The sequence below is a fragment of the Gymnodraco acuticeps genome, unplaced genomic scaffold, assembly GCF_902827175.1.
Source record: "Gymnodraco acuticeps unplaced genomic scaffold, fGymAcu1.1, whole genome shotgun sequence".
In the NCBI taxonomy this organism is placed as follows: Eukaryota; Metazoa; Chordata; class Actinopteri; order Perciformes; family Bathydraconidae; genus Gymnodraco; species Gymnodraco acuticeps.
The window spans coordinates 1,628,753-1,656,540 of record NW_022990276.1 but is presented as its reverse complement, the minus strand read 5'-3'; the positions used below and the strand labels follow the sequence as shown (position 1 = coordinate 1,656,540).

Sequence of the window (27,788 nt, the reverse complement as noted above, 5' to 3'; positions counted from 1 at the left end):
AGGACTTAACCTATATTAGTTTATCTTTTCATGGATCATGGATCAACTCATCATTTTACATCTTCTGATGAACTTTTACTAAATTCTGTACAATTTAAGCTTTCCAAAGGTCTTGGACATTATGGACTATTAGCTGCATCAAAGTCTGGAAAGTACTAATGCACTCTGTACTAGGACAGTGGTTCTTTAACTGTGTGCGATTGGATTTTGGGACAACCATACATCATTGATGCAATATGAAACTATACCAAACAATTAACCTGTTTAATTCACCTGTTTCCCAGATAGATTTGCATGATGTTGTTGTTTTACAAAATGTCTAATTAATTCTTGATTTATTTTGTTAATTAATATTTTATGAGTACTAAATTAATCTATAACATTTTATTTGGCATTGGATGTATACAGTTTACAGAATAAAACAAGTGATAACAATTATAGAAGCCCATTTGCATGGATATGAATACAGGTGTTTGCAGATTCATGCATGTGTGCCTTGGGGACAACATTTTCAAAAGTCCCTAGAGAGTACTTTGAGGACTGGTATCTAGGACCAAGTATACCATAGTTATAATCCCGGTGATGATGGTTGACATGCTGCTGCAGGAAGCCAGAGTCTGAAGGATTTGTGCAGCACGGACAAATATTCAACTCCTGCGGAGACAAATCTGGGGAGAGAAGAAAGATGCATTAGTTAACAATTTGGTGTAAAGTGACTGACAGAATTTAAATGCAGGAAATAATGAATATTATTAAATTCCAATTAGAGAAGACTTTCCAAAAAGTACATAAACATTGATCCATGTTTGGCTGGTTGCTATAATTTGACCTATGATTATTTATAAGTAGACACAAGTGCACTAGGAAAATATAATGTTAGTGTTAGTACAGTATACTGCACATTTCGTCTTACCATTTCCTATTATGAATGCCAATGACTTGTATGTGCACATGAAAGCATGTTGGTGTCATATTTTATATTCCTAGTACTGAATTTGACAACTTTTGACATCCTATTAAAGAGCGTGGAACATTTAATTTGTATTAAAAGAACCGCACTAAGCTGATGTAAGTCCTATCAGATCGATCTAAGAGTGTACAAGTTAACGATGAAATTAATCTTGAATGTCCTGTATGTGGAACTTGCATTTTGCTACTATATAATAATAATTATAACAATAATAAAAGGTATTTAAATAGCGCTTTCCATAGTACTACTTCTGTGTTCTCTCTTTTGTTATCCTTATACACTGTAACATCTACCTAGGGAAGAGTTTTCTGCAATTGATATCCCCTGCAACCCCAACATGTAGTTTGCTCAGTCAAACGACTTCTTAAAAAGTTAAGCATATCACCAGAAAATAAATTACATCACCCAACTGTCCACATGCTAAATTTCCACTGTAAGAACTTCCCCCTGACCTCTTTTAAGGACACTACAACTCAAGTTCTCTGTCTACAAAACATACTTAATTTAGATTTTGTCAAATTGTTCATGGATGTTGTTTAAACAAGTCAGGAAAGGTATTGACGGTGAACAACAGTTGGTATAAGGTCTATCTGGTTTCATTTATGTTAGCAGCAAGATAACCTAATGTGCCTTGTAGCCATGACCAAAATAGTAAGTATGCAGGGGATAATTGACTGCTTCAGCAGCAAGTCAAGCAAAAACAATGAGCATCATTTGTTTATTTGCCTGCCACAGGGTAGTCTTTTATTAACTTAGATCTTATTCGGTGAAGGAACAATGCAGTGCAGTTATTAAAACAACATATTCAAAATGTAGTAACCGTAATCACATTATTTAGTTGGTTGTTGTGTTTTTAACAAAGGAGACATCAATGTACGGTTCAATTGTCAATTAGAATGTAATCATATCCTCAAAAGAAATCTGTACTAGTCCGATCAATAAATACATATCATAATGAGAAAGGCTTTACATATTTGTGTCTACTGATTAATGGACACTTCCCCCAAAGATCAGATGTGAGGTGGCTAACTGTGTTGCTTTCCTCTGCCTCGGCTGCTGGTGTGTCCTCGTAGAGTCCAGTTAAGCGTGGCTCAGGCTCTCTCTCCACAAATGCCTCCAGGCCTTCAAATTCCCAATTCCCAAACTTGGTTACACGGCAGATTTCACGTGTCTCAGGGTCCGCTGGCTCCTCTTCCACTTGTTTACAGTAATAATCAGTGCAGCTCATACTCCCCTGGTCATGTTTCAACTCTCCACATAGTCCAGTGCAGAAAATAGAGTGTCCTTGTTTTCTTTTCGCAGATCTGATAATGTTCTAAATAAGGGAGTATTCATTTTGTTTTTTAGGGCACATTCCTTCAGAGTGATGCTTTAGTTTTAGGGGTTCCTCTTCTCTTTCTGGGGACAGTCAATTATAGTTTGTACATCTTGGATTGTGTCCTCAGCCCGTTATGGTTCAGTCTTTTTAGGGCAAACGGGTTCCCATACGAAAGAGTGGATCTTACTCTTACATACCTTTGTCTTCGGTGTGTGCAGTCTTTTGAGGATGTTGAATTCCCGTTTTAGCAGACTGACTCATCTTAGCTGCTGTCTTACTCTTCAGTGGAGAGGAAATCTATAGACCTGTAGATAAGAGAAAGCATAAGTCATGAACAAAAAGCCAAAGCACTTACTATTAAGCAAAAAGGCAATTTGTTATTTTACCCATTTACAAGCTGAAAGCACACTATATTATGAAAATGTGTATTTACAATGTGAATTAAGCAATAGCTTAAACTCCATATTATCTGTCAGTGTAAATATGTATTAACTTGGCTGTTTAACTTTTGCGCTGACAAACTGGGAATAAAACACAATCTTTCAAAAGCAACAGTAGGTCAATCTTATAGAAAATGTCATTATGTAAAATCTGCGGAAACTGTCACTAGATCGTCATACGTCAGTAATGTAAGAAGTAGACAGAGTAAAGTACCAACTGCAGCTTTGATGTGCATCTATGAGCCACTAGAGGTCTCTGTATCTGAGGTTATATCCTTTCTGTAAAGAAAAGATAGACTTGGTATTGCTGAGATCATTCTACAAAATAATATGTTACACTATGTTTGCAGCTATGAAAGCCATTCTCCCATAAGTGTGCATTTAATATATTGTTTATGCAATCAAAATGTGTCAAATCCCCTCATTTCATTTTAAATACAGAGAGCAAATTATTGATTATATGACAAACTGCAAATTCAGGCCAATTCACAGTAAACATGTGATGCACGACCATATAAAAAGAACTTTAGACATGTTTGTCAATAAAGCATGTCAATTATATGGGACTATACAGTTTGTAAAGATATTTCCTGTTCATTCTAACAGCACTTTCATGTGGCCCGATTTTAAAGACTAATATTAGTTGTAGGCCTAAAGATAATGAAGTTCAGCTTTATGGAGACTTTTGTTGAACACATAATTAGGTGTTTCTGTTATTCCAGTTAAAACGTGTCTTTATATTAAATCTGTCAAATGCTGGAGACACTGTTGGTTCTCTGAGGAAAATCATTATGTTATATTCTGGTCTTGTACATTTTTCATTTCCTTTGGTTGGTGAAGTTTTGCACAAAGTAGTTAATATGGATATTGCATACTAGAGAACCTTCATTTGGGCTACTTGCTATTGGAAAATGTTACTTACAATACAAATGTTGGATATTTATTTCAGATTCTTAGCACAGTTGATACGAAAGGCATAACTAAAAAAGTGGCTAAAATCAGTTTTTGGTTAAATGATTTTGTATATTTAACATTTCATTCTTTTGTATACCTGCATTTTGATGCAGGTATACAAAAGGTATACCCTCTTTGCTCCTTTATTATCCATTTTGTATTTGCATTAAAGTGAGCTCATGTGTTTTACAGAAAGCTTGGATAGACAAGGCTTTTAAACACTGAACATGAAAAGATTGTTTGTATGTAGCTTGGTAAAACTCAATTAAAAGAGAATAAAGAATTAAAAAGTACTTTGAGTTGCTTGTTTGTTTGGGAGGGAAAGATCTGTAGGCTACATGCTGCCTTACCTTATCCATGAACCAGTGGCGTAACTATCGACGGTGCAGCCCAGGGGCCTCATGTATAACGCCGTGCGTATGATTCACGTGGGAAAGTTGCTTACGTAGTAGAAATCCGAAAAATAGGTACATACATTTTCCGACATTTTCCGATTCACCGAACATTGCGTACCGGCGAGGAAAGTGCGTACTGCACTTCCTACGCCGGTTTCCCTTTATAAATCACAATCGATTCGAAATGCGGTGCAGCTTTTGCGGGCTTCACGTAACACCCATATTTGCCTATAGTCAAAGAAACGCCCATTCATTCATTCATTTTGAAGATCGCAGAAAATGACGACAGAACAGCTAAAAAATACATCTCGCACCGTGTCAGATTTTGGTTATTTTGGGGAGGTCGAGATAAATCATATTGTTTGGTAGATGCAATTTGAACCAGAGTAGCAGCATGGAGGTCGGATCGTCACCAAAATAAATAAATAAGTGGTCCAAAAAAGGTTCATGACAAAATAAATACACATAGCCTTCCTCAGGCAGTGTGTCTGTACCGGGGACAGGAGACCCCCCTTGATGAGAAACTCTAAGAAGTGATCGGGGAATCCCTCCGGAGTGGAGTCATGACGACTGGATCTGAATGATTTGTTTGTATTTGGTGGTTTGTGTCCCAGCTGTCGATCAGCTGTGCACAGTGTCTCCACTGCAGCCTGTGCATCCCCGCAGCAACTCTATATCCACCAGTTAAAATAAATACAACCATGGCGACTGGTCATTAGGGGCAGGTGGGGCATTGTTTGCCGAGACCAACATTAATGACCCATCAGCATTTTAAAGTCTACCTGCACATGCAGCAATGACATTTCTGCTGCTATCTTTGCAAAACGAGTTAACAGTCACATCTTATCTGGATGAGTGCTGCAGAATACTGTTTATATAAAGGGATAAATGTGTGTGTAGTCTTTCATATTAAACATGATCGCTGGTAGATAGCCACAGAAGTCGTAACACAGTTTAAACTGGGCGGGTCCCATTTTTCCCTGGGCGGATGTTTACCTGAGACAGTTCACAGCTGAAGACTTCTCCATGCTGCTTTCAAACTCTGAGTAAACAACATGTGCTTCACTTGGAGGCTGTCTGAAGTTGTACACAGGTCTCAGATGGACTTAGTATCACATTAGGAACGACATTCAGTGATAAACCGGGCAACAATAGCTGGTTTTAAGGATTTATTCGAGCGGATTACCACAGCTGAAGAGTTCTCCACGCTGCTTTCAAACTGTGAGTAAACAACGTGTGCTTCACTTGGAGGCTGTCTGAAGTTGTACACAGGTCTCAGATGGACTTAGTATCACATTAGGAACGACATTCAGTGATAAACCGGGCAACAATAGCTGGTTTTAAGGATTTATTCGAGCGGATTACCACAGCTGAAGAGTTCTCCACGCTGCTTTCAAACTGTGAGTAAACAACGTGTGCTTCACTTGGAGGCTGTCTGAAGGTGTACACAGGTCTCAGATGGACTTGGTATCACATTAAGAACGATATTCAGTCATAAGTCTGGCAACAATAGCTGGTTTAAATGATTTATTGGAGCTTGCAACGTTTTGAACAGACATCCCCAGTCAACTCGTTTTTCTTTTTGTAGTCCCCGCTGTTCGTGTCCGGATATCTCCATCGTAACCACAACCTCACACACTGGTACTGAATGTGCATCAAAGTCTTCCTACCGAGCCAAATATACCAAAAGATGTATGTAAACGACAGAAGAAGCGATCGAAATGTGTATTTCAGTCGAAGGCCACGCCCCCCACCTCTGTAAACCAGTTGATCGGGGAACCAGTTAATCCGGAACACCGGCCAGGGGCCAATGGCACTGACCGGTTCCCGCAGTCTTCAAAGTAACCAAGCAATCTAAATTAATTTGTAATTTGTCCGTCCAATGACCTTGCTCCCTTTCATGTCATGTGATACCTTTGCGTGACGAGCGAACCGTTTAAATTAACCTGTACTGTACTGTAGTGCAAAAACAATATTTGCACCGAGGCCAATCACAACCTTGTTACGCCACTGCCATGAACTATTAACATGTAGTTTGTTGAACACTTTGACAAAGATATGAGAAAACTAAACTTACTTACGGATCATGCAGCGGATTAGGAGGTCCTTCAATCGGGTTCTTCAGAATGAGCCTATACTTTAAAGGCTTAAACTAGTGATGGCAAAATGAAGCTTTGAATGAAGTATCGAACCACTTGGATAATTGTGTCGGAAATAGGTTCATTTCTCGAAGCTTCAGTTACAGCGACCTCTCCTGGCGAAGTGCAAGGCTGCAGTGGGTTTAACGTATCTTTGCCTTGAAAAATATTCGATGCACACACACACTAAGACTGAATATCATGTTCTATTTGCAATTAAAATGGATAATTGTGTGTATTGGGTTATTGAGAAGAGACTAGAGAGTGCTGGAAAACATTTTGGGAGGAGAGGGCCTTTTATCAGTTATTAAAGTTGAAAAGCAATGATGAAAATACAACGATCCCGGGCTTAGAACCAGCTGCGCGGAGGACATCGCCGCATTCGGGCCGCCGGCTCTACCCACTGGGCTATCTATTCCTTGAAATATTTAACTCTTTTTATATTACTGATAGTTGTCTTTTTGTTCACATCTTCTCCACATTTCGAAGACTGTTTCCCGAGCCAGAACGACCTATCTTTCTTCCTGACTTGCTCTATAATGATATCAAATGCAATACCAACAACAACTCAACAGCAACAACGCAAACTACGACAACAACCCACACATTGTGCATTGTTTAGAGCGGTCATAAAGTGTTGAAGCACTCAAATTTGAAACTGTTTCAACCTGTCACCTGTCAGAATCGAGACGAGGGAGTGCATTGAATCGCGTGAATGGACCACGAACCAGTCAAGTGATTCATTCAGGAAATGAAGCAGTTGCTGCTTCGGACGTCACATGTCACGTGATTTGAAGCAGTTGCTGCTTCGGACCAGATGGACGTAGTGTCCGTGACGTCATCCATAGGATTCTGCAGAGTTGCCGTGAAGCCCTTAGTAGGCGGAGTCGGCCACTAACGGCTCGACTGTGACGTCAGAGTCTAATCCCGCCTGCTCTAAATAAGGGCAAAGAGGCGGAGCCGAGGCGGGACCTGCTGCCTCCGAACTGGAAGTAAACAGAGCTAGCTCAGGCTAAGAAGCTAAGCTAACATGAAATACATGCATACCAAGTTACTGCTAACAGTGTAGTTCCCCTATATAAACGTTACATTCATAATCAAATGAGACAATCTGCAAGAGAATTAGCTATATTTTGTTATTCTTAATGCTTGTCATTCACACGTTGAGAAAAGACGGACTCCACCGCCCGGACCTAACAGAGCCGCAGTGGGCTAGCTCCGGGACGCCGGCTGGAGCTAGCCCCCTGCGGCTCCGTTAGCTCCGGCGGCCACCACTGGGATAATTGGGTCCCCTATTAACATTTGCTCCCGTTTAGCATTATAGGCGTCATAGCCATAGACTATAAAAGTCTTACCCAAGGCTGAATCATAAACTAAAATGTATATGTATGCACAAAGGGTTACGTCCTTAGCTGGCTAATAAGTAACAAGCTAAGCTACCAAGCACACAAACACCTGCGAACGGGGTTAACATGTATAATATTATCATTTTAGACTTCTTGGAAGTTCTGTTAGTACATTCAAGCGCACAGCACGACATTTTAATTGTCTGGTATTTGTAACAATATTCCCTAAAAGGTACAATCACCACGAACACGGCTAAAGCTAAAGGGTCAAGTACAGTACTATGACTAACTAACATTGTAGCCTCTATGACTGTAGCCTAGCAGAGTGGACAAGTTGCTGTTAGCTGACAGTGAGGCATGTACGTGTCCATCAAAGTGACCACGCCCTAATTTCTGCAAAAACGTTAAGACCTAATATAAATAAAAGGGTCGTGTTAGAAAACAATTCACTCACAGATTCATAATCATGAAGGTGGAATCTAACTATATCGATAATAATATTTATTGCATCCATGGGTAGAAACATGTTTTTTTCTGCTGTAAAGTTGGGCATTTTAACATGGGGGTCTATGGAAATTGCTCCTTTCTGCAGCCAGTCCCTAGCGGCCCATGTATAAACTGCAGTGTGTGGCACTTCCGTATTGGCGGCCGGCTGTTCCCCAGAGTTTGCCGCTTGCTTCGGACGTCATATATCACGTGATTTGAAGCAGTTGCTGCTTCGGACGTCATATGTCACGTGATTTGAAGCAAGCTTCGAAGCACTGCTTCTATGGAATAGAAGAAGTCCAGGGTTGAAGCTCCGTTCGAAGCTTCAGTGTCAAACTGCCATCACTAGTTTAAACCCTTCCTTCAGAAAGCTTGTCAATTTAAATGTAAATATCAGCGTTGTTAGCTACGTTAGCTAGCTTGTTTTAGGACTGCATTAGTTTAATTTCAGTTAAAACATTTACTTTAGTTCAGCCTTCTTTTGTCTGCTAGTTTATACATGTTAATGGTCACGAAACTCATTAGTTATACGATGAATAAAGCTCACATTTTTGTGAATTATTGACTGTTGAGTTTACTGATTTATTGGCAACACAAACAAACTTCTGAATTATTGTGCGTATATTTTCACCTGAGCTCTGTAGATGGGCTTCTTTATATCCGCCTTGCCATCCAGAGCGGAGCTTATACGTTAAGCATAATGCTAAAGAGGAGTGACCCGCCCCGCCGGGTTACGCCGTGCCTTGGACCAACGGTCAATGAACTACACTGTAAACAAATAGTGCAGCATGCAAACTTTCATAGGATTACAACTTTACCTTTACTTCCCAACGTTTGTATGACCCAGTAATCAAATGTTTTTTTGCGATATTTTGTACATTTACATCTATGGTCTATTACAAGTTATCAGCAATAATTTGCTGTGCTAGTCTTATTTTTATAATACCGAATCCCCTTTTGTGTGATTTTGTTTTTATTAAGCTTTTAACAATTATTTATTTATATGTTGTTGTGTATGTGCATGTAATTGATCTGAAAAATGGGTACCAGAAAACACAACCAGATTTAAAAAAGAAAAGAAAAAAGGTTTATCCAAATTCAGTAATCTTAATAAATCCATTATTTTTTTATCAGGATTAAGTCAAATCAAGTCTCTAGTTTTCAGTCTTGCGTGAAATATGGGCATCCTTATTGTGGACATTTAACACTTTTGCACAAAAGGCTTAAAATAATTCCCAGTATCTTAAGACACAGTAGCATTACACACAGTGTTCATGCATTCATCAAATAATTTATTACATTTTTACAAATAATACAGCATTTTTCTGTGAAACACACAACCGTACATTAACAACATGTCTCCATGAACTTTGCCTTACACGATGACAACAAGCCTTCATTATAATAGTGTTTTTCAAAACCGGTTTATCATAAATCTAAATTTAAATGTCACTGTGCGTGCTGTGTGCTCTGTATGTGTGACCATTAAAGAGGGTTTCATCCCTCCAATTCTATCTATCTATCTACAAGGCCTGGGATAATGCTTTAATAAAGTTACATGCAGTAACAAAAATGTCCATGTGTGTTTTTCCACTTTTCTTTACAAGTTAATGTTATCCGGGTGACGAAATGTACAGAACAATTATATAAATAATCATATACGATATATATATATTAGGCAGTGCATGACATTAAGGATTTTGGGAGATGGCCCTGTGGGCCATCTAAGCTAATTTACAGATGGCCCTGAGCCCAATAGAGATTGCCCTGAAAAATGCGCAAGGACGAAATGACGCACGAAGGGTTTGGGGGGCCTCCCCCTAGAACATTTAGATTTGTGCAGGTCTTAGATGCTGTCTGGTGCATTCTCTAGACTGAATTATAAGATGAATCACCACAATATTGTATTGTACAATTTCAATTGTATTCTTCATTTCACTTGTTTGTTTGTTCTTGTTTGTGTTTGCTCGCTTGCATGCCCTGCATAGCTATAAGAAATACTTAAGTTGTTGGTCAAGACACTTTCCATCTGATGAAGGCAAATGCCTTCCCAGATGTAAAAAAGTAGAAAACATTACATTCAGTTATAACTGCCAAAACAAACATTATTTACACTATTATGGCCCCTGTTAAAAATGTTTGTAATGTTATCTACTGTAAATTGGTCGAACGAATGCCCCCTCATCCGGAAGCTGACCGAGCAGCAGTCGAGAGGAGCCGAGCGCATCCGCGAAGCACACAAAATGGCGACGTCAGAGTTCCCGTTAGCCTGCAAATCTAAATCTCTTCGGTCAAAATAATTTCCCTTTAGCCCAATACCGCTTCAGTTGCGCCACTTATGTGACAGACAAGAAGAGTATGTGACAGACATGAATAGTCAATTCTAATGTCTAACACTTAATGTGGAGAAAGAGATGTCCTGTGTGGGTTGATTGTGCGTTGATCTGTTGGTAATGCCTCGGGGTTCCGGTGGGCATGTAAACAAATGCATAATGCTGCGCTATACTTTGTGGCCTCACCCAGTTGCATAGCGACACTTATTGTTTAGGTGTCTTTTAATAAGCAGGTAGTCATATCATTAGCTAGAACTAGCTGGATCTGATCGATATGGACATAAACGCGAGTGAAGTCTAATCTGACGGGAGAGAGAGATCAGCTGCTGCTGACGAGTCGACACGCAGCTCTGCATGATCACATGCAGCGGTGAGCGGACAAAACACACACTTCAGGTTAGAATATCACACATAGCTATTTTAATTACCTCTCAAACTACCTGAACTAGTTATAGATATGTTTAGTTTTACTGTCGGGTCACTCATTACTGGATCCGCGAGCTGCATGATACTGGCATAATAGATTGCCCGATCGGGCAACCAGCAGGTGAGGCTTCATTGCCCGAGCTAAATACTAGATGGCCCCTGGCCATCGGGCAGTTCTTAATGTCGAGCCCTGTTAGGGCTGTCAAACGATTACAATTTTTAATCAGATTAATCACAGCTTAAAAATTAATTAATCATGATTAATCACCATTCGAACTATGTCCAAAATATGCCATTTATTTATGCATATTGTTGTGGGAATGGAAAGATAAATGAAAGAAGGCGGATATATCCATTTAACATACAGTATCTATGTTTATTATAACATTTTTCTGCGTGCAAAATGAAAGACAACCCACACACCTATCAATCATCAAACCGTGGGGTCTTAATTCATTACGTGTTGATTTCTATCAACGGGGGAGTACTTCAGGAAAGTCGACGGGGGGGCGGCTAGTGGAGTACTTCGTGACCACAGAGTGTGAACGTTGTGATCAGCTGTTTTAGCGCAGTTCTCCAGTGAAAGGGGGGGAGTCTCCCTCCGCAGCCGGTTGGCGTAATTTTGGCACAATTCCGTTGTACAGACCGACGTTAACAGCAGCCCTGTCTGTGCACACGGAGACCGACTCTGTCGTCCGGTGATCTAACCGCCTTCTGGAAAAGCTTCACAAGTACGTCGGTACGCAAATGCGCTTTGTGACACAAGAGACGGTACGCATTTCAGAGAGATTACGCACATAACCTGCGTACCAGTTATGTGCACCCCTATACTACAGCAAAAGTATTCTCCGTCGGGACTTCCTGCAACAACACCATGCCGTTATCAAAGATGTTCTATTGAGAATAGGGGTGGGCGGATCGATCCCAAAATATCGATACTTCCGATATTACGTTACGTTTCAAAATATCGATACTAGAGCCAATAGGATCGATACTGTTATACTTTTTTTCTCGTCTCCTCTACTCGTCAATTTCTTCAAAAAACTATGTGCAGACGAACACAAGTATATGCTCTTTTCTTCTCTCTCCACTGCTGTCCTCTTCTCCTCGAGGCTCCCTGCCTGAACGCCGATTATCAAGCTGACTGACAGCAGCCAGCAGGGCAGGACAGCAGCAGCCAGTGACTCGTGAGTGCAACACACACACGCGCATGATGGCTGAGAGAAAGAGCAGCGTTGTGTTTCACTGGCCATTAAAACTTAGCGAACTGTGATGTGTGCAAGAAGACAGTTCGCTACTTTGGCCACTTTGTATTGTTATTTTTCATGTTTGCACTTTAAATTTGCAAAAGTAAAACGTGTATTTGTCTATAAAAACTGTCCTGTCTTTATTCATGAAAATGAATTCAGATTTAGTCTATTTATGATGATTTCAGCTCAAAAATCATGTCATGCAGCTCTCCCCTATATGAAAGTACATAAGACGCTTTTCATTAAAAAAAGTATCGGTATCGATATCGGCGATACTGGCCCTGAAATACTTGGTATCGGATCGAATCCAGATTTTGTGGTATCGCCCACCCCTAATTGAGAAGACGATCACTACGTGACAAAAGTTTTCAAAACCGTGGCTACTGAAATCAATCTTACTAACTGCTGTCTGTGCAATTTACTCCGCGCGAGTTGGCAGACTTTATTTTGCTTCCTTTAACATCATTTTTCATGGTGGGGCTAAGCCATTTCTTGGTATGGGTGTAGCCTACCCCAGCCATACCCTGGCGCTACCACTGGTGGCACGTATGGGGCGGGCCATTCTGCACATGCGTTAAATGCCTTAAATATTTTAACGCAATTAATTCAAAAAATTAATTACCGCCGTTAACGTGATAATTTTGACAGCACTAATATATATATATATGAGATTTTAATTAAAAAAACGTACATACATCTCTATTAATAACCACTTGAAAATCAGTATAGCTTATTTATAATCATGTTGTTAAAGTCAGCGACATTTAGCCACGTGCCCAGAGAGATGGTGAGAGCGAGCAAACCTGCGCAGGCAGTTCGGGCAGGAATATGGCTTCTCGCCTGTGTGGGTTAACATGTGAGTTTTAAGATGTCCTGACAAACGAAAGCTTTTTCCACATTCTTCACACGTGTAGGGACGCAGGTTGGTGTGACTCCTCCTGTGCTTACCCAGATCGCCGGACGAGGTGAAACGATTGTGGCACTCTGGGCATTCAAAGGGCTTTTCCCCAGAGTGTATCCTCTTATGCTTGGCCAGATCACCTGACTGAGTGAAACTCTTGTCGCATTCATTGCATTTGTAGGGTTTCTCTCCAGTGTGTATGCGTTGGTGGTTACGCAGATGTGATAGGCGAATGAACCTATTGCCGCAGACTGTGCAGTGGTAAGGCCTTTCTCCGGTGTGTGTGCGCAGGTGTATTTTCAAAGCCCCGATGTCTCCAATCTTCAGCCCACAGTCACCGCACTGGTGAGCTTTCTCAATGTTGTGGATTTTCGAGTGAACCCTGAGGTTTCTCTGGGTGATGAAGTCCTTCCCACACACATTGCAGTGAAAGGGTTTCTCATCGGAGTGCGTCCTAATGTGGAGAGTCAGACTCGACTTGAATCCAAACTCTTTTCCACATTCAGAACAAGAGTATTCCTTCTTCCCCGAGTGTGTGGTTAAGTGGCACTTGAGGTGATGCGATCTTAAAAAGGCCTTCCCGCACACCTGGCATTTGTAAGGCTTCTCCCCTAAGTGTATTTTCATGTGTTGCCGCCACCCGCTGCGCTCCACAAACCTCCTGCCACAATCCTTGCAGACATACGGCCGGTCACCCGTGTGTGTGCGCATGTGATCCTCCAGGCTTTGAGGTGTGCCTATCACCTTGCCACATTCTGGACACTTCACACCAACATCCAGACAGATTGGCTTATCCTCGGCTTCTGTGTTTTGCTGCTCATGACACAAATGCGGCCCTTGACCCCAGGTAGCTTTGAAACTCTTCCCACACTTGGCGCAGCTGAGATGTCCTCCTTTGGTCGCCACGGACATGCTGTGCCAGCGCTGACAGTGATTCTTTAGATTCTTCAGGTACTGGAAGCTGCGCGCACATGTCGGACAGGGGAAGAGTCTGCGAGGAGGGGCAGAAGGATGGGCTTCACGTATATGGAGCCTAAGGTGTACTTTAGATGTAAAGGTGCTGCTGCAGACGGTGCACGGGTGTTTGGGGGTGAGGTTCAGTGTGCGGCTTGAGAGGCATTTCTTTAGTTTGGCAAGATACTCCTTCTGATGGACCCACTTGACATGCTTCTCCAGGAAGTCCAGGTCAGTGAAGGAGACATCGCAGTGAGGACATGGATAGAAGTCAGACGATGACTCTGGGGAGGAGAGGAAGACACACAGGAGGCAAAGTGCATTAAATGAAGGTGGTAATTATGATTTTCAAACTTCCCTATTATACAGACAACGTGAAAAATACTTAAAAGTTATGAACAACAAAATAAGACTATTACATTAATAATAAACAGTATGTAAATAATATTCTTCTTTCAATTTTTTTTTCTGTAATTTGGCCCTTCATATGTATTATTTTCTATTTTATGTTGTTTTATTTATTACTCTTTTTTCATTTTCAGATGTGCAACGCATTGTTTTAACATGCCGAGTCTGCTGAGACGATAAATGTAGTAAGTAAATCCAGTCTTATCTTATCTAAATATATTTAAATATTGCAAATTACCAATTTACAACATGACATGAGTTACATAAGCTGCCGTGCCACAAATGGCAAAGTACTGGCCTTATCTTATATTGCATTAATACTTATACATTTTAAAAATATTTGATAAACTGCTGTTGTATTAGTGCAATGAAGAAACACACTTTTTAATATAAAAGAAACACCAAAACGTCAATAATATCCAGGGATTGCCTGTTTTTATAAACTACAGATATCCAACCTTTGCAGTCCTTCTCTCCTTCTCCATAATCTCCCTTGATGTGTATTGTTGCCTCCCCCCCTCTCTGCTGCTCAATGTGTGTCTCCTCTTTTATCCCTGACTCTGGTTCCTCTTTGACAGCAGCCTCAGTGAGATCTGGATGATGCTCAGAGTCACACTCTTCCTTTATGTGTTGCTGAACATCTGGCCTGCATGCCTCAGTCCCATCCTTAGTGTCTGAGCAGCATGATGAGGGTCCATTGTGCTCCTCACTGATCTCCAGTGAGAGTGGTTCCTCCTTGATTTGGATGATCAGACCCGCTCCATTAGTAAGGTGCACTTCCTCCTCTGGTTCACATTCAGTCTTAACTACCAGAACATCATGTTGTGTTTCTCCTCTCTTTGCTTTGTTTTGCAAAGACTTCTTCTTGGTGGATTTCATCTTCATATGGGTTTCGTCACTTAATGTGCTGCGAACAAGAGGGACACAATGCTGAGGTTAATTTATAGTACAGAAAAGGCAGTAACATACAATACATTTGCATAAATACACGACAACAGTCTTCATCTTCTCCATATTTCTGTTATCTACGGGTTAGCATCATAGCTAAGCATCACTAACGCCTGCATTAGCCTAGCAGCGGGGCTAGCACTGGTGGTCATTTACCGTTAAAACCGTTTTCTTGCAGCTAGGCAACTGTCAATGTTATTACGGACAATCAGCTGTAAAGAAAAATACTGACTGTTGATAGTTTCGTCATTCAGTCAAAGCTGCTTTTCAATACCTAAGCAGGTTAACGTTTAATAAATGACTAGAATAAAACACAGGAAGAGCAGCACACTTCCTCCTGCTCCGGCCAATCAGCGCAGGTCACTGATGTCCAAGTGTTACATCACAGGATTAAAGCAACAGCAACACAATCACAAATACAACCACTTACTGCATTTTATTAAATACATAACTAAACATGTCTTATAATGCACAGTCACTCTTTTTATTTGATTTAAATCTGTCTTATTCTACTTTATCCTTCTTATTTGCATTCTCTTTTATGACTTTTTGAAATGTAACCATTACATGGTTTCTGTATTCTGGTGGGTTAAAGTCATTTGACAGGTGGCATTGTTTAACATGGGTTTAGTATAATTGTAATATGGATGTTATAAAGGTGTAATAATAGTGTAATTTGGGTGTAATCTTAGTGCTGTATTAATGGTGTAATAATGGTTTAATATGGGTGTAATATTAGTGTTAGTTGATGTGTGTAGTGTGGGTGTGATAATGGTGTATTAACAGTGTTGTATGGCTGCAATAGTGTTGTTTAACCCTTCTATTGTTGAGATGTGTCGAGTTGTTCTCTGTGTGTGTGTGTGTGTGTGTGTGTGTGTGTGTGTGTGCAGTGTGAATCACATGGGGGGGATTTGGCACATAAGGGGGGGTGTAACTTTATAACAGGGGGAACACATTTAGTGTGTGTGTGTGTGTGTGTTTTTTTATTTGATCCGGATGGTTACTAATTCCTTTTCTTTATGGCGGTCATTTTAGACCGGGAATAAATAATTAAAAAGTTGACTAAATCCTCCAAAATTCAATGAAAGTGTTGATCAGCAATTGTATATGTTCAAATGTCTAATGTGAAGGATATCATAAAGCCTTAATGCAATCGATTGTAAAACAAAAAAGTTATGATTGATAGTAAATCGGTCAGATTTGACCCGAAGACAACAGGAGGGTTAACAGTGTAATATTGGTGAGATATGGGTTTAATAATGTATAAAACGTGTACCCTACATGGATAGTATTTCTGAGTGTAAAATGGAAAACAAAGGAACATAATTCTAAACATTTTTAGAATAGATACATTAGAAAAATTACAATTAAGTATTGTTTCTAATTATTTTGTAAGGTGTTGTTAAGGGTTAATAGGCATTTGTAATTAGTTTTCCCTCCTGTAAAAAAACCCACGAGTCATGTTTCACAGACTTTATTCAAGCCGACTCAGGACAGAGAATCTTGACGCAATATTCTGTACAGCACTGTTCCCTTTTTTGAAAACAAAAAAACAAACAAAATGTATGTACAAAATATGTTAAAAAAAGAACATAGACAAAGATACAAGACAAACAAAAAACAGTATTAATGCTTAATCGTGGAGGGCTGTTATAAATAGGGACAGTATGTATTTGAAGCATTTGCTGTGAGTATACAGTTCATGATGTTGTTCAGTCGATAACAAGCCAGTAGCATCATTCTTAGTTCATTCATGACTCGTGTGCCATCTGAGGCTGGACGACATCTCTTAGTGTTTCTCGTGAATAATGGGGCTCATTGCCTCCATGCAGTGCAAAAAGGAAACCAGAGAGGAAACACAAAAAACTAACCTTGACACCAACCAGTGAACAAGTAATTCAGTCTCATCACAAATAAAAAAGCTTTCACGTCTTCCAAAAATCTCTCACCAGGAGAATTCTTTCCGTTGCGTTCATTTCGATAAAGTAACATTTTTTATACTTTTTCTTTTTTATACATCCAATTGCTTTTCTTTTTTTAAATCAAATTGATTGGTTATTACAATCATTTAAGCAGACAAGGTGCCTGAAAAAAGCAGTCCAGCAAAACGAGCCAAACACCAACATACATTTCATGTCAACAAAATGTAACCAAACGTTTCCAAAGGATACATACTTTCTTCTTTTCATGGACGAATTATGTTGGGTTTCTCAATTATTTGACTATTATACTAATAAGAAAACATCATCCTTCATTATTTTTTCAAGTCATGAAACTAAATGTGTTATTAAGTGTAAGCCGTTCGACTCACAGACAAGGCAATAAGTGAAGGCAGATGAGAAGAAACACAAATTAAAGTGTAACAGGTGACTGAATATGTGGAAAAACATACTCAGGATTCTGTGTAACATTAACACGTAGCCTCGAAGCCTGCCATATACTGAGCTACAGTTATAAATCACTCATATCGACTGTGATATAAAAAACATCTCACGAGCGACAATCACAATCTTGCACATTACGCCTAACCAAAGTCTTTTGTTCTCAACGGCAATTTTGATTGTCACTTTCTGGGGTATAAAGCACATGTTGGTTCCAAAGAGAGTATTTTTAACATCTCTCTTTGTCAGTGAGAAGAGTTTTGTCCTCAGTCCGGCTTCAGTCTGTGTCTGAGACTGAGTGTGCTCACACCTCATAGACAGGATGTGTTGTTGAAGCATGAAGCAGTTGTAGTGCACTGTAGAGACAGCTAGCATGGTCATGTGAAGCACTGCAATACATAATACAAATAAAAGACAATTCATAATTCATTTTACAGTGTATGTACAACTCTGTTCAAAATGCTCACGTGAAGCGACATAACTCTTAGACTTTCGCCTTGCAGCTTTCAAACAAATTCAATTCATCTCTTCTCTTTTACACCTTTATCTTATATTGTTGCTTCCCTACATAGCCATAGTGGTGAGGTGTTGATGCCCGAGCAGACCTTTGCGCCCCCCTCCCCCCGGGTGACCCCCTCCGTTGCCATGGCCACAGTATTCTTGCAGGTTCTGACGCAGAGTAACCAGTGCAGAGCCCAGGCAGGCCCGATTGGGAGCCAGGACCCCCCCCGGGCAGCTGGAAGAGGACGGTGGCCACCCCGGCCATGCCGTCGTCCGTGGGCTCCAGGGTGATGGGCCCGACCTTAAAGGTGGAGTAAGAAAAGCCCATGAGCTGAGAGAGGAAGGGGTCGGAGCGGCAAAAGTTCTGGTAGCCGCTGTACGTGGATGGGTGGTGATGTTGTGAGGCGGGGGTGCCAGACGTGGTGCTGGCATAGTGGTGGGTGTTCAGGTAGTGAAGCGGAAGGTGCTGCCCACCGTTGCCCCCTCCACCCAGGGTGAGATGATGATGGTGGTGGGCCGTGGGTCCAGAGCCCGGGTCGTGTTTGTAGGAGACACCCCCCGCCCGGCCCCTTTGACCCACCACCACACCTCCTAGCTTGCTTGTGCGGGCGTGAGCGAGCGACACAGTGCTGCCCCCACCGCCCGCTGACGGCAGGTAGATGAGCTGAGGCTCCTCCGGCTCCAGGTAAATGGTGAGTTTAGCGAAGGGCCTCGACGCCATCTTGGTCATCTCCTGGATGTGTCGGCGCTGCTCCCGCCGGAAGTCCAGGAACTGCTTCACCTTCCACAGGAGGACGCAGACGGACAGGAAGAGGAAGAAGCAGGAGAAGAAAACAGAGAAGAAGACAAACAGGTCGATGTGGGCTTGGTCCTGTCGCAGAAACAGCAGACCCTGCGACTCCCCCTGCCTTTGGTCAGTTCCCAGCCCTCTCAGAGCGATGTAGAAGCGGCTGGACTTCAGGGAGTGCACCTCGTGAGGGAAGGTGATGACCACGCGATCTCGAACACCACGGACTATCAGCACCGTCTGAGGTTTCCACACCGTGATGTAGCTGATGAGTCCTTCAGCGCGCTCCTCTGTCATCTCTTTCTCCGCCCCTGGGGGTTTTGCTTGCAACTGAAGTGGATTGTGGGAGAGCAAGGGACCCAAGAGACTGGACGAGGCATTGGCAAACACCTTTATAGGGGACGGAGGTGAATCCTTATCTACGCCAGTCGCTGTGCCTCGAGTTGCTGGATCCTCCTCGATCTTGATGGTGTGAATCCCTGTGGATCTGTCTACGTCCACGATGAAGATGTCAGGAGAGTTGGACACGTACACCTCCACCTCCCCAAAGGTAACATCGATGGTAACCCGAATGTCCACATTGGTGAACTTTGGCTGCGCAGAGAAAAAGACGGTCCGGCCTCTGGGCAGGTTGCGGATGGTGGGGTCATGGAAGCAGTTGGTCTGGGACGTGGGGTCGAAGCAGCACTCTGTGTCCACGTTGAACTGACGGTAGCACTGACGCCCGTTCACTGGGGTGCCGTTGAAGGAGTCTTTGCACTTGGCACACTGAATAAAAGAGCACAAAAAATGTTTTGCCTTTAACAATGCAGAGAAAGAAAGTCAAAGATTATATTGTGACCAACCATGGTCAACTTCTGTGTGAATAATATGTTGTCAAAAAGTAAGTAAGTGCCTTAAGTGCATACCTGTTGCTTGTAGCAGTCTTTGCGGTCACTCTGAGCGTTGTTGAGGCAGGAGGGGGGTCTCGGTGTTGTTTTGGCAGGGGCATCCTGTACCATCGTGTTCATTACACGTGTCTGCATGGCCGTTGCACTGACACCTGCAATGCACAGGAGAACATTCACACTTAAAAGGAGAGAAAACTAAAGGGGAGAAGAGTGTTTTAGTAAGAGTGCTGCTTCTTCAGGCATTTTTGTGGATTGTCTTTTTGCAACATTTTGACATTGTATTTATCTGACCAATAGGCATGGGGAGATTTCCATCTCATTAGTAGCACGTATTTGTTGCTGTAAGACCACATAGATAAAAAGGTAAAATTATAATTTAGTAGTACAACATTCAGTATGCACAGCAGAGTTATATCACAGAGGTCAGGCATTGTGTGTAACAATGTATAATGGTGAAGGTGGACAGTGCCAAAACATTGAGTATATAGTCTTTTTTAATATTAATGTGTACGTCCGACATATTCATGGATACCAGATACGTCATTTCCAAAAGCAGCATGTTCATGGATGGTGGTGCAGGATGAAAAATGTGTCACTAAACAAGAAATAAGCTTCACATGTCAGACACTGGCTCGTACAGATGACAAGATATTAGTGAAAATGCTCTCAAATCAGTCGTCTGTTTCTTTGTTACAGGAGACTGGGGTTCGATTCCCAGTCGGGAGGTGTGGCAAGTCCAGTGAGGGCCTTTGGGGAAGACCCTTAATGCGAGAGTCAGACTGGCTCGGACGTCAACCGGGTGTTGGGGAACCAGGGAGACCTGATGAGGAATGGCTGCTGGAACAAGACATGGCTGACCAAGGCTGGAGAAAATGGAACTTCTGGACTTCTACTACACGAGTAACCCAAGGGTAAGGGTACCATGAAGAGGATGTGGGACTGATGGATACTTCAAAACCCAACATCTAGACTAAATAGTAAACAACATTTAGCTCAGTGTCCCAATATCTGCAGTTGCAAACAAACAAAAAAGACCAGAGGAACCAAAAAAAGTGTATTACTTTAATAATGAATATTGTGATGTATCTATTTTTAAGATAAGATATTAAATGCATGCTATATATTGGATTAATTGTTATCATCCTTTACAAATTCTGTATGTTCTTCCATTTTCATGCACAGTTGCATCGCTGGTGCTGGAAGTCTTAAGGTCAGTGTCTTCACTGCGGGGGGCCACAGTTGCTCAACCTGATGTTGGCCTAGGGGCTTTTCTGCCTCTTTTCCTCCTAAACAGAAAGGGAGGCAAACATGTCAGAATATTAATGTGTGCATATGCTTCTTATCATTGTATTGACAGTTGTGGAAAAAGTACTCAGATCTTAAATTGTGTCTAGCAATAGTAAATTGTAGAACAACTATGTTTCAAAGTCCTGCATTTAACAGTACACATTACAAACATAATACACTATCAAAAGTAATAGAACTTGTTATGAGCTATCTCTCAATTCAGAATCAGATACTTTAAAAAACAAAAGACATACAAAAAGGTGGAACTAATTTTACTTACTTAATGTACAGTATGTTAATGTGTATTTACTGTTGATTTGCTAATGTACAGTTAGTAGTGACTAGAACTGTCAAATACATGTAATGGAGTAAACAGCTCAAAATAGGCTTCTAAAATGTAGGGCAGTTGAAGTCAAATGTTAAACCTTAACATGGAAGTAGTAGTAACTCACACTAATTGAGTAAATGTACTTCAAAACATTTCACCGCTTAATACTGAAAAATCGAGCAAGGTGTTTTCACTCAGACATGTTTCTCTCTTATTCACATACAGTCTGTTTCCAGTGTGTTAGGAGCATATATGCAGTCGACAGGAACACGACTGAAGCTAACCACGTTTAAGTGTTTTAAAAAGGGGTTTTTTGGATTAGGGAACTGAATGATAAAAATATGTTTGCTAGCCAAATTGAGGGCTTACCAGAAACAACGTGTTGATGGCATCCGGAGTTAGATGCCAGTGGTCCAGTCTGGTTGAATCCAACCATTTATTCCGCGATAACACTCCTTTGGGATCTAATCAAATTGTAGTCCGGGGTTTCTCTGACGTCTGTCGCAGCCAGCAGAGCAACACATCCCAGGGAATGTTTTACGAGCCTCTATCGATCATAGTCTCCGAACAATGGGAGACCGAGCCTTCTACTCATTCGCCCCGCGCCTCTGGTCAGCTGAGATCTGCCCCTTCCACCGAGGTCTTCAAAACCGGCCTTAAGACCCTCTTCTTTTTCGGCAGGCCTTCCAATAAACTTTGAGCATGGTACACCTGGAGTACTGCCATTTGTATCGCTATCTCCGACTTTTATTTTATTTATTTAATTTAATTTATTATTCTTTTATTTTTAAATTATTATTATTTATTTTTTTATCTCTCAAATTCTATCAGTGTCCTTTGTTGTGAAGCGCTTCCAGATTTGTCTTGGCAGATGAGAAGCGCTATATAAAATTAAATGTATTATAGTGAGCTTTCTCTTGGATCATCTTGGACACAAACTGGTGGCGCTAGGAAACAGTGACGTCCCGCGGCCGCCATGAATAAAGGTTTGGTAATGTTGATCACATTTGTGTTTTTTTTAGGTAAACTGGTTTGATTCGTCACCCTACTTGGGCTTACCTCACTTACCTACTTGGTGTGTGTGTGCGAGCAGCAAGTTCAATACGTTCAACAACATCGATTAGCCTTTTGGTCCAAGAAAGAAAATAACCCTGTAAAATGCCACAATCCTGTAATAAATACAAAAAACCTGGAACAGCGACGTTAACCCGCTTCTGCACAAACAGTTCTGTTGCAGAGTAGCGTTAACTCACTCCTCTGGTAGAGGATGATATATTTGCAAATCTAACATAGGTCAAGGCAAGAGAATCCATTGTTTTGTGAGCAGTAAATATTACTCACTTTTCACACTTCCCCTGAAGCAGGAAGAAACCACTGAGGCAGCTCTCACACTTGTCCCCCACGCTGTTGTTCTGGCAATTCACACACACAGCATTCTCCTCAGTGGGACCCTCTGACACCTCGTTCTGAATCTGATAAAGACACAAAGAGTTTATGGGCAAGAGAACAAAGACTGTGAGCACTTTCTGGTGGATTTGTTTTTACATATAGTCATGAGAACGGCAGACACTTACGCTGCTGGTGTCAAGAGGGAAAAGCCGTGGGTTCTCCAGGGCCTTCTTATGTTCGTCTCCGGTTAAACACACATCACTGTTTCCCCTGCAAAACTCCCGACACGGACGACAAGTGCCGCCCCCCTTGGCAGAGCCCACAAACAGAGGCTTACACTTCTCACAGTGCTTACCCTGGAAATGCAAGAGATACATTTGTATTACCAGTTTGGAAATGTTTTCATAACTCTGTTTACAGTGCATGTCATTTGCTATAAGCCCTTACTATGGTGTTATTGTGGCACTCGAGGCAAACATCCGGTTTGCTGACTCCGGCGCAGTTGCTGTGTTTGTTGCAACTGCACTGAGAGGAGCAGTTATCTCCCACAAACCCGAAGTGACACTGGCAAATTCCTGGGGAAATACACGTCCCGTTCACACAGCCCTGTGCACACACCGGCTCACACTGACCAGAAACACTGTCCAGAGGGAAGACAAAAAGAAAAGATTTCTGAAAACATGTATGTTACTATGCAATGCAAGACAGTATTTTTCTTAAAGGTCCCCTATACTGTTTTTCATCGATATATTATAGGTCTCAGATATATACAAAACATGTCTCTGAAGTGTTTGGCTCCAAATACCAAACAGATCATTGTAGCATTACCCATAATCCCCTCTGTTTCAGCCCTGTTTCCAAAGTGCTGATCCTCTGTCTGTGACTTTAGATGAAAATAAGGAGGCCCTCCCCACGCCCCTCTGAGAGACATTTGGTTACAAAGAACACAATGGTGCTCTAGGAGGAGATTCAGGTGATAAGGTGGGAGGGGGGGTTATCTTGGTTGGTGATTGGCTGATGGTTACTCAAGCCAAAAACTCGTTATGACATCATAAAGTGGCCAAAATCTGATCAGTTCATTTTAAGACAGGTTTTTATATAAATGGATCAGGACAAAAAGAGAGAGAATCTTTGTTCCTGAAACTTCCAGAGTCTCTTTCCACAGAGGGGACACATGTTGATGTAGAAGAGACATGAAGAAGAGGGGACACATGTTGATGTAGAAGAGACATGAAGAAGAGGGGACACATGTTGATGTAGAAGAGACATGAAGAAGAGGGGACACATGTTGATGTAGAAGAGACATGAAGAAGAGGGGACACATGTTGATGAAGAAGAGACATGGAGAAGAGGGGGACACATGTTGATGTAGAAGAGACATGAAGAAGAGGGGACACATGTTGATGAAGAAGAGACATGAAGAAGAGGGGACACATGTTGATGAAGAAGAGACATGAAGAAGAGGGGACACATGTTGATGTAGAAGAGACATGAAGAAGAGGGGACACATGTTGATGAAGAAGAGACATGAAGAAGAGGGGACACATGTTGATGAAGAAGAGACATGAAGAAGAGGGGACACATGTTGATGTAGAAGAGACATGAAGAAGAGGGGACACATGTTGATGTAGAAGAGACATGAAGAAGAGGGGACACATGTTGATGAAGAAGAGACATGAAGAAGAGGGGACACGACACATGTTGATGTAGAAGAGACATGAAGAAGAGGGGGCACATGTTGATGTAGAAGAGACATGAAGAAGAGGGGACACATGTTGATGTAGAAGAGACATGAAGAAGAGGGGACACATGTTGATGTAGAAGAGACATGAAGAAGAGGGGACACATGTTGATGTAGAAGAGACATGAAGAAGAGGGGACACATGTTGATGAAGAAGAGACATGAAGAAGAGGGGACACGTGTTGATGTAGAAGAGACATGAAGAAGAGGGGACACATGTTGATGTAGAAGAGACATGAAGAAGAGGGGACACATGTTGATGTAGAAGAGACATGAAGAAGAGGGGACACATGTTGATGTAGAAGAGACATGAAGAAGAGGGGGACACATGTTGATGTAGAAGAGACATGAAGAAGAGGGGACACACGTTGATGTAGAAGAGACATGGAGAAGAGGGGACACATGTTGATGTAGAAGAGACATGAAGAAGAGGGGACACATGTTGATGTAGAAGAGACATGAAGAAGAGGGGACACATGTTGATGTAGAAGAGACATGAAAAAGTGGATTTTGCATAATAGGTGACCTTTACCTATACTCCTGCATTCAGTGCTTGAGCCATACATGCTGAGTCCAGATCTCACCTGCTGAGGATGTAGCCCTGTTTGCAGGTGCAGTGGTAGCCCTGCGGCTGGTCGTGGCAGTCCTGGGTGCTGTTACAGTCGTGATGGCCATTGGCACACTCATCCTCCTCTGGACAGTGGAGGAAGGACCAGCTGCTGTTCCTCAGGGGGCAAACACCCTCACTCACACCTGGGAGACAAGAAGGGAGGAAGATGAGGGGACCACAGAGCAGAAAAGCAGAAATGTGGTTTATGAAACTGGTGGGAAACGCAATCGCTGAACTTTTTTTTATTATAATTGTTTTTTTAGAATAGTTTCTTAGGTAACACTAAGCTGTCTTTGGCTCTTTTCTGCAGTAACAATGTACATTTCCCCTCTGTGGGACTAATAAAGGTATTCTGATTCTGAAGACATTTCTCACCATCAAGTCCTCCTTGTCGGCAGCCTCCGGCCCCATTGCCCCCCCGACCAGCACACCAGCCGCACTGAGGCCTGGCAATGCACTGGGAGCACTGGGTGAGCTGGGAGCACTGGGGCGAGCAGGAGTCCCCCCCGGAGAGCAGGCGACCGCACTGACCCGCCTCACATCGCAGGGGCGTGTAGGAAGGGCTCATGCACTAGAGGAAGGGGAGAATGTTCAGCCATATTTATTGATTCATTTATTTATTCCACACATGGCAGTTATTTTAAAACAAAACATGTACACTTTACAAATGATGTACACTTATAGTGGGTTTTTTTAATTTTTTTTTTTTTAATAGCGCATGGTGGAAAGGAGCAGGGAGAAGAACATCTTATTTGACCTGCGCCTTCTTACAAAAAAGAAAATTAAATAACCATTAAAAAGTCAAATAAAAGCAATATTCTTTCAGTCTCAGTTGCTTACAAATACTGAAACATAAAACCCGAACACAATCAAAAGTCAACCGTCATACTGTCTAATTACGCTTTCTTTATGCATTTTCTTAAACATTAAAATGTTCTTACAGCCCTTAAATCATTTGGCATATAAGAATACGATTTGATTAAATTAAATATTCTGTAAAGCACGTAAGGGGCGGTCTTACCTGCTGCAGAGCCATGCTCCACACACAGTGCTGCCACCCCCCATCAGAGCCTCTGGAGCCCAGACACAGGCTGCAGTTAGTGAGAGTGTGGCAGGGGGGAGGGCAGGGCATGGGGGGGGAGGACTCCACCTGCATGGGGGAGACGTTGAGCAGAGCGTAGCTGAAACACGTCCAGTCGTAGGTGGGGTTCACACTCAGGATGCGCCTCGTCTCACCTGGGGACACAGTCAGTGTTTATTATGAAATGCCCTAAAGAAATACGTTTTGATATATGATGCTGCATACATCAACAGACTAAGACACATTCAAATGGAAAATTAAAGCATACAGGTATTTTTTAAATATATTATTAAATGAAAAGTTTGTAAATGTTTATAAAAAAAAGGAATAGAGAATATAGAAAATTACAATGTAAGAAAAAAAAAAAAAATATTTTCTATTTTCAGTTCCAGACTAATCAATTGTATCAATTTGACACTGCTTAAGTTTGTATAGTATAATAATTATCATGTTTCATTTCATTATTGTTTTACAGATTCGAAATAATAATTAAAAAAAAAAAAAAAAGATATATGATAAAAAACATCATAATCTTTTCAAGGCTTTACAACACAATCACCCGTACCTGTGCGTTTGAACTGGCGAGTCCACATGCATTTTCCGGAGGAGGTGCACTTGGGGCAGTCGGACGCCTCGCAGCTGGTCTCAGTGCAGTTGCTGGACACGAAGATCTCTCTCTGGTTGATGCGACAGTCGTGTTCAGACGTGCAGCTGACAAAGCTGCTGATACAGGCGCCCTCTGGACAGTTTGTGCACCACTTACAATGTAGAGCAGGCTGGGAGGATCAGAGAGGAACAGGTTTTAGTTTGAGGAAAGAAGCTGTCTTTCTTTGAGCTAGGCTAAAGACACTTATTTATTTACCACTGGCCTTTTTGGCCCCTTAATCCTTAAATCTTCAATTCTGTATTTGCACATTGTTGTTTATTGTTGCCATTAGTTTTTCATCTTTTTACAGTCATTTTGTCTCTTTTGTCAACTCTACATACAAATTGTGATGACTTACTAGTGATTGTTTCGATGTAGGTGCATAGGATGTTACCAGTAACGGATTGGTGAATATTTTAGGGTGTCGAGCGAGGCATTCACTGCAGGTCTTAAGTCTGCGACACTGGTCCGGCTGGCGGGGGGTCGGTGAACATGGAGACTGACCACTCAAGCATCCCATTCTGATGGAGAGGGAGGGGGGGGAATGTAAGTTGGAGATACACATACAACACTTTAGAGTTTCTTTCAGCCAAAGCGTTACCTCTCAGCTGTATCAGAAGATGCACAGGCTCCCCGACACCAGACACAGCTGCCGGTGGTGGTGTTGCAGGCCTCTGGGGTGGGCAGCAGGGCGCAGGGGTCAGAGGGCACGGTCAGGGTCAGGAGTCGGCCCAGCGTGACGCCATTAAAACCCCCGGACAGGAAGAGACGTCCGCCCCAGCTCGTCATGGCAAGAGACACTGAGCGATTCACTGGATCTCCTATAACTGAGACTGAAGGAAGGAGGAAAACATACGTTATTGGACGGTAAATCATGATT

At 41.8% G+C, this 27,788-nt stretch overlaps 2 protein-coding genes and 1 long non-coding RNA gene across 4 annotated transcripts in view; all 3 read right to left on the bottom strand.

Moving 5' to 3' along the window:
* Positions 1-12,555: 12,555 nt before the first annotated feature.
* LOC117549581 (zinc finger protein 2 homolog) lies at positions 12,556-15,625 on the bottom strand. Of its 2 annotated transcripts, none has more exons than XM_034221604.1 (3): positions 15,500-15,625; positions 14,778-15,226; positions 12,556-14,195 (listed from the first exon to the last, which is right to left on the bottom strand). In XM_034221604.1, the coding sequence occupies exons 2-3, from the start codon at positions 15,202-15,204 to the stop codon at positions 12,811-12,813; spliced, it is 1,812 nt and encodes a 603-aa protein (XP_034077495.1). In that variant the 5' UTR covers positions 15,205-15,226; positions 15,500-15,625; the 3' UTR covers positions 12,556-12,810. The 2 variants fall into 2 exon arrangements, with proteins under 2 accessions (XP_034077495.1, XP_034077494.1); XM_034221603.1 differs by having other exon boundaries at positions 12,557-14,195; positions 15,424-15,619.
* Positions 15,626-16,725: 1,100 nt separating this feature from the next.
* megf8 (multiple EGF-like-domains 8) overlaps positions 16,726-27,788 on the bottom strand; it is a 38,671-nt gene continuing 27,608 nt past the window's right edge. The window contains 13 exon segments of the mRNA XM_034221602.1: positions 16,726-18,365; positions 18,367-19,704; positions 19,845-19,898; positions 19,900-19,978; positions 22,783-22,913; positions 23,016-23,186; positions 23,278-23,470; positions 25,156-25,324; positions 25,557-25,752; positions 26,203-26,417; positions 26,828-27,038; positions 27,267-27,429; positions 27,510-27,741. Of these exon segments, the coding sequence (XP_034077493.1) occupies positions 18,213-18,365; positions 18,367-19,704; positions 19,845-19,898; positions 19,900-19,978; positions 22,783-22,913; positions 23,016-23,186; positions 23,278-23,470; positions 25,156-25,324; positions 25,557-25,752; positions 26,203-26,417; positions 26,828-27,038; positions 27,267-27,429; positions 27,510-27,741 (3,305 nt within the window). The 3' untranslated portion in view covers positions 16,726-18,212.
* LOC117549582 lies at positions 20,875-22,767 on the bottom strand. The gene is made up of 2 exons (XR_004569503.1): positions 21,811-22,767; positions 20,875-21,112 (listed from the first exon to the last, which is right to left on the bottom strand). It is a non-coding gene; the product is annotated as an uncharacterized LOC117549582 (long non-coding RNA).